We start from the raw sequence: 8,611 nt of genomic DNA on the forward strand, positions 1-8,611 counted from the left end.
TTAGCGTCCGGACTAGGGCATGACGGCGCTCTTCTACGCGGCCTCGAGCGGACGCGTCCCGATCGCCATGATGCTCGTCGAAGCTGGCGTCGACGTCAACAAGAGCACCTCGGTACACTCGACGACTCGATGGGATGCGACGCCATTGACGTGCGACTAGCTCGGCGAGTACCCGATCTACATTGCCGCCGCCAACGGCCACGCAGAAGTCGTCCAGATCCTCGTGACGGCCAAGGCGAATGTCAACAAGGTCAAGAAAGACGGCGACTCGGCGTTGTACATTGCCGCGGCGAATGGCCACACACGCATCGTCGAGCTGCTTGTGGCGGCCAAAGCCGACGTCAACAAACCCAACAAGGTACTCATCGATCTATCAAGTCGACACACATCTGAATCTTCATGCAGACGGGCGACCTGCCGATCAAGATGGCGGCGCAAGGCTGCCGAAAACACGACGCGTACGACGTGCAATTGCTCCAAGATGACCTCTCAAGCGCGCTCCGAGACCGAGACGCGTACCGCTTGCGGCTCAAGGAGGCGCTCACGGACACCAAGGCGCTGAAAGTCCAGCTCGCGCGGACGACGACGTTGCTCAAGAGCTGCGGCCACGTGTTGCATGCCCACGGGTGCTCGCCGCACGCAATTGCCGCGCTCGAAGCGTTGCTGGCCACGCCATTGACGGCCAGCGCCGATGCCGCCGTCAAAGTGGCGCACCTCTGCGCATTCTGCGGCAAGGCGTTTGGCACACAAGACTACCTTTTGAAGCACCTCGAGCGCCGTCATCCCGGTGGTACGGTCGATGCAGCGTCGCCGGTTAGCATCACTGCATTTCCTTCAGAAAAGCTACCAAATGTGATGTGAGTAGGAAGCAGAGGATGACCCGGCGGTCGTCTACGCCAAGCCAACCACGACGCGGATCAAACCGTCGCTGCCCGACTACCAAGCCGTTCTGAGCAAGCTCGAGACCATGCTCTCGCAGCACGAGGTGTCGATTCGCGCGGTGGCGGCCGACGAGACGGCCAAGCTCAAGGCGATGCAGACCGAGATGCACCTCGAGAGCGGCATCAAACCGAGCTGCACGTCGCACGCGCCGCTGTCAACGCTCGGTACCATCTGGCTCACGGCTGGGTGCTATGACATCAGGACACGTATAGGCTGGACGACGCGCAGCGTCACTTGGCCCAGGTCTTGGAGGAACGCGAAGACGCCATGGTCGGTGCTTTGTATTCAACGATAGCGCACCTTTATGCATGAGGTAGAAACAACTGTTGGATCTCAAAGACGAGATTGCGCTTCTCCAACAAAAGCAAGCGATGCAGCTGCCGCCGCCAACTCGGATCGACGCCGTCGTGCCGGACGTCAAGGACCGGCTGACGATTGAGCGGCTCGAGGCCATCGTCGGGCACTCCAAGGACGCACTGGCCCTCGCGCGGGACGACTTGAAAACGACGCATGACAAGTACGCCGACTTGCTCGTCACGCATGAGCGCACCAAGTTCGAACTTGCGGCCGTCCAGAAAGACCTGCACGACGCGCGGCAACCGCCGATGCCAGTCCCGACAGCGTCTGTCATGTGCCAAACAAACACTGCAGCCGATACAAAGGACGCGGTGGCGCAAACAATCCTGGTTGTTGACGCACCTCCGCCCAAGGCGCAGGTCATCGAAGCTGCGGTCGAGCCCGAGCCAGTACACCCCATACCTCTGGTTCCAATCCCGCCCTCCCCTCTAGAGGTGGCGCACACCGGTGTACAGACCGACGCCATGGTATATCCAGCACCGCTAGTACCACAAGCGGCATTTGAGCCAAAGCCCGTCGAGGTCGTGCCAGAGCCCGTCGCATCCGAGCCGACACCACGTCCAAGCGCACGGCTTCCGCCCGAGCTCCTGGCCGTACACATTGATGCCGTTCTGGCGCAGATCATGGCCCGAGCCGAGAGGTAGGCGACGCTTTTGCGTGGGACGTACTGTACTGTATGGCATAGACCGGGCGCGATGACGTCCAATCTCGCATCGGAACACGTGCTGGCCCGTCGCCCGTTCCTGAAGAGCGCCTGGCCACATGCTGCGACGGCCGTCGAGACGCGCATGAAGCAGCACTTGGAGACGCTGGACCATGTGTGCGAGCGCTATGGTGTGAGTCGGGTAGCGACGAAGCTGAGTTCATCGCAGCACGCGCTCGCGACGACGGCGCTTAAGGCGCACTTGCACGCGATGCCGGTGGCCGTGCTGCAGAAGATGGTGGCCGTCGACACGACGGCCGAGGCGCTCGTCACCTCCGAGTGGCTTCCGAACGAAGCGTCCCGGCAGGCAGCATTAGCCGCGATCCAGACGCGCATGGACGAGCAAGACGCGACGCAAACCCACTGGGTCCAGCGTATCCTCGAGAAGAAGACGGCGCCCGATGACCCGCCGGCGACGACGACGACGACGCTGACAAAAGTACTTCGGCGCCCGCCACCAAGCGACATGTCGGCCACCGAGAAGGATGCAGCGCCAACAACCCGCAACGTCCAGGAGGCGATTCAAGCATCGGCCGCAAACCATGAACCGACCGCGGCAGCATTGGGAAGCGTGCTCAAAGACAACGAAGGCGTGAGCGTGTCGGTGGCGCCCCGAGAGCCGAGATCAGTGACGACTGCCGTGTCGGTCGTCACACGAGACCAAGCCTCTGCTTTAATCCCGTCACGGGCCAGTCCCCTCGAATCACATAACGTAGAAGGAGCATCGTTCGCGATGCCAGTGCCAAGGACGGCCCACCCTACCACGGAGCTACCAGTGCACCCGGAGCTCGATGCGGGACGTACCACTGCCATCACGGAAGCACCGCCGACAGTCTCACCAAAGGCAGTTCACGTCATCTCTGTGGGGCGTAAAGCTGCGCCGCGCACGGAAGAAGTACAAGAGGCAGGCAGCGAAGTGCTTGTTACGTCGCCGCTCAACGCCGCAGAACCGCCGAATCCTCGAGACACAGCGCCCTCCACAGACGTTTTCAGTACAGAAGGCGACGAGACGGCGGCTATTGCGAGCCTTGCTGCGTCGCGTTGCAGCAGCGATGCAGTCGACGGAGCATCCTTTGTCGCCGACAAGTCGCTGGTGGCAGGCGTTTTTAACAACGACCACGAAGCGTCCTGCGAGGTAGACGGCACCTGCACGCAATCGACTGGTATCATTACACGTGCGCTAGGCGAATCAAGATGCAAGGGCGATCGATGTGGATGACGACGAAGATCACAGCCCTCTCCAGGACGTCGGTCGGTTGCCCACCGAGGTATTGCGTCTGTCGAGGAAAAGATATGACAGCCATCATGACGCATGCAACAGGACGCTCCAGCCCAGCGAATGAATAAGGAGGAAGAGGCTAAGTGTTCTCTCTTCGGGCAGGATGGCGGTGTCACTGGTCCATATTCGACCGCAGATGACGCACACGATGACGACATCCAAGAGCTTGACATCAGCGATAGCATGATGTCGCAGCAACCTCAAACGAGTGTCGTGTCGGCCGGCGACGTCTCGGGCGACGAAGATGAACCGGAAATTCCATCCATTGACGTGGACGCACCGCTACATCCCATCGACAACGCCGCGCCTCCCAAAGTGGTCATAAGAGACGCCGACGTGGAGGACGAGACACATCCAGCTCCAGATCTAGGCGACGTCTCGACAACAAGTGCGGACGATCTGCAAACTGGATCTGGATCAGGCCACGACGAGACACCACCCGCGTCCATGACCGAGGCGCCGAGTCGAACGCTTCGAGTCAGCAGCGTGCTTTCGTCGATAGAGTCAATCCCAGACGACTCGGTGGTCGAGAGTTCTGTCCTTGAGTCGTCCATGCTGGAGTCCTCGGTGCTTGAGGCGTCCGTCGTCGACACGTCCTTCGTCGAAGAGTCGGTCGAGTCTTTTGCTGCAACAGATCCCGCTGTCTTGCGCGGCAGGGACATGGATGACGACGCGTATGCGCGGCCAAAGACTGCACCACGCATGAGTCTCCGCGACAGCTTGCTTCACACCCAACAGTCGGCACCTCTTCGGTCGACGACGTTTTCTCGCCCGAGCATAAACCGTTGGGACAGTGATGAGGATGACGTCAATCTACCAGATGCAACGCCCCTGCAGAGGTAACTCATCGACTTCAGCGCGTGTTCTCACAGCGTCGTGCCTGTAGCCTGCGCCACAATGACACGATGGGTACGTCCTCCAGTTGCAGCGTTTACCCAAGCGATTTCGCTGTCTTTGTGCGTAGACGACGATCTGGAAGAGGAAGAGCTTGCGTAATCCATCGACACAATTTTAGACATCCAAAAATGATGCATCGTCGCGCGGCGGCAGCACGTGTACCAAGAGGAGCTTGAGCGCGATACCAAGACCTTCGTTGGTCTTGGCGCTCACTGGAAAGCAGTCGAGTCGCACCTGCTCGTGCCACATTTGGTCGCCCGCGTCCAAAGGCTGTTTGATAGGGCAGTCCGCTTTGGACTGGAACACCACCGCCGGAAGCCCGAAGTGGTGATCAGGGCTAGGGTACATTGTTTGCAGCACGTCGTAGTAGGCCTGCACGTGCTTGCAGCTCGAGGCGTCGGTCGTGCTCGCGACAAAGATGACAGCGTCGGCGCCTTCGAGGTACGCTCTGTCCTTTGAGAGATGCGGCGTCGACGGCACATCCCACATCTGCGGCGTTTATGGCATCAGTCAACCAATCGACTTGGCACATACTTCAATCACAATCGTCGGTCCACCGTCGAGTGCGATCGACTTGAGTCCAATGTTGACTACATAGTATCCCGGAGCTCAATCCTCAAGGGTGTCGTGAAGCGACGGACTGTACCTCCAACGTCGACTCGGGACGCGCTAGGCTCAAAGTGATTGCGCAAGAGCCGATAAAAGATGCTGGTTTTGCCGACTCGTGGGCCGCCAAGAAGGAGCACCTTGATCTTCTTGAGTGTCACCACGTCTTCCGAGACCTTGCACCCCCGCACTACGTTCAAGTGCTTGGAATCAACCCTCGGTCGGTGTATGTGCACGGCACCGGTGGATGCAATTGGACCCATCGTCCGTTTCAGCAACTTCAAAACGTAACATCAAGCGGCTTCCACCATGCAGCGTCGCGTGTTTCGTTTGATTGAAAGCTGGCACTTGTTGGACGCCTGCGAGCGTACTTGCACTCGACGCTAGTAGCTGTGCCGACACTACCATGTGCCGACGTCGTTGTCGATACACTACCATTAGTGCATGTACACTATTTCACAGGTGTCAGGAATTACAGTGACGTGCAAAGTGGCAGAAATTCGAAAAGATCGCCCATGCACGCAAGAGCGCGGCTGGCGGCGGCCTACAGCTTCCCGTGGACGGTCTACGGCGTGAGCTGGAGCAACAGCCGCAGCGACAAGGTGCTCGCCGTCAGCAGCATCACGGAGGAGTACGCCAACCACCTCCAGATCCTCGAGCTCCACGAGGCTGACATGGCCGAGACAAGCAAGAGGTACACGCTCACCGTCAAGGCTGGCGTCGAGCATCCGTACCCGCCGACGCGGGTCATGTGGTCACCGGCGACGATGCCCGAGACGCGGCTAGCGTCGACGGCCGACTACCTTCGCATTTGGCACCCGCAAGAGAACGGCCTGAGCTTGAGCGCGATCTTGAGCAACAACCGGACGGGCGATTCGTGCGCGCCGCTCACGTCGTGCGACTGGAGCGACATGGACCCGAACATCCTCGGCACGTCCTCGATCGACACGACGTGCACGATCTGGGACCTCAACGTACGCCGACCTCGCCGCCTCCGCACTCCTCATAAAGTGCAGATTTCTAGAACACCAAGCAGGCCAAGAAGCAGATCATTGCCCACGACGCCGAGGTCTTCGACATGGCCTTTTCACCGCTGCATGGTGGCAGCAATATCTTTGGGTCCGTCGGCGCTGACGGCTCGCTGCGTGTGTTTGACATTCGGTACGACCTCCTCTTGTGCTTCGAACCGTTGACGCACCGCGTTGTAGCTGCTTGGAGTCGTGCACGATTGCGTACGAGACGCCGGACCTGAGCGCGCTCTTGCGGCTCGCATGGAACAAACACGACGCCAACTTTGTCGCGGTGATGCTCGTCGACAGCCCGACGGTCCTCGTACTCGATCTGCGCATGTCGGCGTCGCCGTATGCGCAGCTCACCAACACCAAGGCAGCGCACAACAACAGCAATGTGAGCACCGGTCGGCCTCCGAGCGTCAACGCCATGGCCTGGTCACCGACGTCCGCGCATCACATTTGCACGGCTGGAGAAGACCACGAGGCCATCATGTGGGACACGCGTGTGCACGCGCCCGTCTTGCAGTATTCCGGCGGGTCGTACATCAACGCGATTGGCTGGTGCCAGACGGCCCCCGAGTTTCTGGCTATGAGCATCGACAAGACGCTCCACGTTGTCACCATTTAACGCTGTCCGAAACAATCTGGTTTGAAATGACCAGTCTTGCCCCAAAATGTCGTCAACCAAAAACCAGTTCCCACATGTCGTCTGCGTCGAGATGCGAGACGCAAGTTGGCACTTCATGGCCGCCCACGTGCGCAGGTGCGACTCGCTCCCGTACGCCTCCGAAATCAGTGCGGTGTGGATCGCCACGCAGACGCGTCGCAAAGAGGTGTAGCAACGATGTGAGCGTGTTGAGCTGGCATGATTTACTTCCACTTTTTCTTGTACTCGTCGTTCTCGACGACACCAAACTTTTTGCCATCCTTGCGCTTCTCGGGCGCCCAGCCAGCACCGACGTTGAGCGTCTTGGCCTTCTTGCCATCGACTTGGAACTCGGTCCAATTGCCCATGCGCTTCTCGCGCCGGTCGTTCTGGGACCAGTCCTTGTCGTGCTGGTACACGGCGCGTTCCTACGATCGTCGATCAGCGTCTTTACAGTGGCGAGAATACAACCTTTTCTTTGGCTTCGTCCTCTTGATCGGCTTCGCGGCGGCGCTGCGCAGCCTCGCGCGCCTCAAAATTGCGTCGGCGATTCTCAATTTCAGCAAACGCCTTCATGACCGCCTTCTCCTTGACCTCTTCGATGGGCGGGAGGTCTTTGGCCTTGAACTTTTTGAGTTTCTTCCGTCGCTCGGCTTCGGCTTCGCTGATCGCGTTGTCGATCGTGCGGACACAGAGCTTGCGCCGGTCTTCGTTGAGCATTTGGTCGTGGGCCTTTTTTATTTCTACGATAATTCACAGTTGTGGTGAGTTCCTCAGCGTGCCGTCGCACCTTCAAAGGCTTCGCGGGCGCGCGGGTCGGGACACTTGTCCGGATGCACCATCCCCGAGAGCTACGTTTTGCCCATGAGTACCTTGTATCAAGTTGATAGATTCCGAGACCTTGCGGTAGTGCTGCTTGATGTCTTCGTCCGTTGCGTCCGTCTCGAGCATGAGCACGAAGAACGGGTTGAGGTTGATCCACTCGTAATGCGGCTGCAGCAGCCGCTTGATCTGAAAATCGGCGTCAACTATAGTCGATCTGAGCAACAGCGCGCGAGACAGACCACACGTACAAAAGTCGACAATCTTCTTCTCGCGCGGCGCTTCTTCCGGCTTCTTGACCGTGTTGGCTTGGTCCTCGAGCTCTTCGACCTCGTTCATGAAGGACGCAAGGAGGTCCTCCTCGGCCTTCTTGGCCGCCTCCTCTTCCTCGCGCTTGAGCCGAATGGCCTCTCGCTCCGCGTTTTCTTGGCGCAGCCGCTGCGTGTGTTCGTCAGCGACCTTGCGCACGTCCTCGATTGCCTGCGCCAGCGACGCGTTGCCCGGGTCCTTCTCGAGCCCACGAAAGTAGGTGCTCTGCGCAATGTCAAAGCGGCCCAGCGCATGCTCGGCCGCGCCCTTGCGGATGTAGCCCTTCCACCATTCCGGCTTGGCGGCGATACAGGCTTCGGCGTCGCGCAAGGCCTTGGTCTTGGAATCGTTGGCCAAGTGCGCCGCGCTGCGGTTGCTGAGGTACACGGCGTTCGTCGGGTCCAGCTCCAGCGCGCATGTGTAGAGGCGGATGGCCTCAACGTAATTCTTTTCCTTGAGCGCGTCGTTACCCTGGGCCTTGAAGGCCTCTGCCTGCGCCAGCGCGGCCTCGAGCGCTTCGTCGACGTGCTCCTTCGCGTCCATCCTCCGCTAACACCGTGGGCGTTCTTGATTGGTCGAAAAGGCTGCTGCTTCGGATTGGCCAAAATATCTGCGCGCACCGATTGGACCGTTCGAAAGATCAAACCAACCACCAGCCAAAGCAAGCAGCATGTCCGACGGAGACAAGCGAGTCCCGCCGACGACGCAGCGCCTCAAGTACGTTCATGAGACCAGCGCCGATCGCCAAACTCTCATGCATGTAGCTCTCTGCGTGCGTCCGACGCCAGCGCATCGGCGGCCAGCTCGGCGGCCGCCCGGCGGGTACTCCGACCTTGCACCATGCATGCCACAATCATTGACCGTGCATGTAGTTTGTGCCCCGACCGAGCCAGCGCCGCAAGGCCGATGGTACCGACGCACCCGAGCCCAAAATCAAGGCCGAGACGCAGGCCAAGGCCCCGCGCCCTAGCCAGGGTGGCCGTGGCGATCGCAAAGCTGAGCACGGCGGCCGCAGTGGCCGTGGCAGCGCCGAGCGG

At 59.9% G+C, this 8,611-nt stretch overlaps 5 protein-coding genes across 5 annotated transcripts in view; 3 read left to right on the forward strand and 2 right to left on the reverse strand.

Annotated features, from left to right (window-relative positions):
* Window positions 1-19: 19 nt before the first annotated feature.
* SPRG_07289 (hypothetical protein) lies at window positions 20-2,598 on the forward strand (the record flags this gene model as incomplete). The annotated part of the gene is made up of 9 exons (XM_012346082.1): window positions 20-112; window positions 161-358; window positions 406-813; window positions 866-1,128; window positions 1,155-1,212; window positions 1,260-1,688; window positions 1,755-1,939; window positions 1,985-2,441; window positions 2,563-2,598. 9 exons carry the CDS (start codon window positions 20-22, stop codon window positions 2,596-2,598), a joined length of 2,127 nt encoding a protein of 708 aa, XP_012201472.1.
* A 1,694-nt stretch (window positions 2,599-4,292) lies between these two features.
* SPRG_07290 (hypothetical protein) lies at window positions 4,293-5,047 on the reverse strand (the record flags this gene model as incomplete). Its single annotated transcript, XM_012346083.1, has 4 exons — window positions 4,293-4,667; window positions 4,713-4,768; window positions 4,825-4,974; window positions 5,026-5,047. 4 exons carry the CDS (start codon window positions 5,045-5,047, stop codon window positions 4,293-4,295), a joined length of 603 nt encoding a protein of 200 aa, XP_012201473.1.
* Window positions 5,048-5,294: 247 nt separating this feature from the next.
* Window positions 5,295-6,443, forward strand: SPRG_07291 (hypothetical protein). Its single transcript, XM_012346084.1, has 3 exons — window positions 5,295-5,758; window positions 5,809-5,945; window positions 5,993-6,443. The coding sequence occupies exons 1-3, from the start codon at window positions 5,300-5,302 to the stop codon at window positions 6,423-6,425; spliced, it is 1,029 nt and encodes a 342-aa protein (XP_012201474.1). The 5' UTR covers window positions 5,295-5,299; the 3' UTR covers window positions 6,426-6,443.
* Window positions 6,444-6,597: 154 nt separating this feature from the next.
* SPRG_07292 (hypothetical protein) lies at window positions 6,598-8,132 on the reverse strand. Its single transcript, XM_012346085.1, has 5 exons — window positions 7,517-8,132; window positions 7,344-7,471; window positions 7,234-7,294; window positions 6,915-7,186; window positions 6,598-6,871 (listed from the first exon to the last, which is right to left on the reverse strand). Exons 1-5 carry the CDS (start codon window positions 8,115-8,117, stop codon window positions 6,668-6,670), a joined length of 1,266 nt encoding a protein of 421 aa, XP_012201475.1. The 5' UTR covers window positions 8,118-8,132; the 3' UTR covers window positions 6,598-6,667.
* A 112-nt stretch (window positions 8,133-8,244) lies between these two features.
* The window catches only part of SPRG_20359 (hypothetical protein), a gene marked incomplete at both ends in the record, with an annotated part of 3,416 nt that continues 3,049 nt past the window's right edge, over window positions 8,245-8,611 (forward strand). Inside the window, 3 exons of the mRNA XM_012346205.1 lie at window positions 8,245-8,291; window positions 8,339-8,396; window positions 8,447-8,549. Of these exons, the coding sequence (XP_012201595.1) occupies window positions 8,245-8,291; window positions 8,339-8,396; window positions 8,447-8,549 (208 nt within the window). The remainder of the gene's footprint in view (window positions 8,292-8,338; window positions 8,397-8,446; window positions 8,550-8,611) is intronic.

The sequence above is a fragment of the Saprolegnia parasitica genome, assembly GCF_000151545.1.
Source record: "Saprolegnia parasitica CBS 223.65 unplaced genomic scaffold supercont2.27, whole genome shotgun sequence".
NCBI classification, from domain to species: domain Eukaryota; phylum Oomycota; class Saprolegniomycetes; order Saprolegniales; family Saprolegniaceae; genus Saprolegnia; species Saprolegnia parasitica.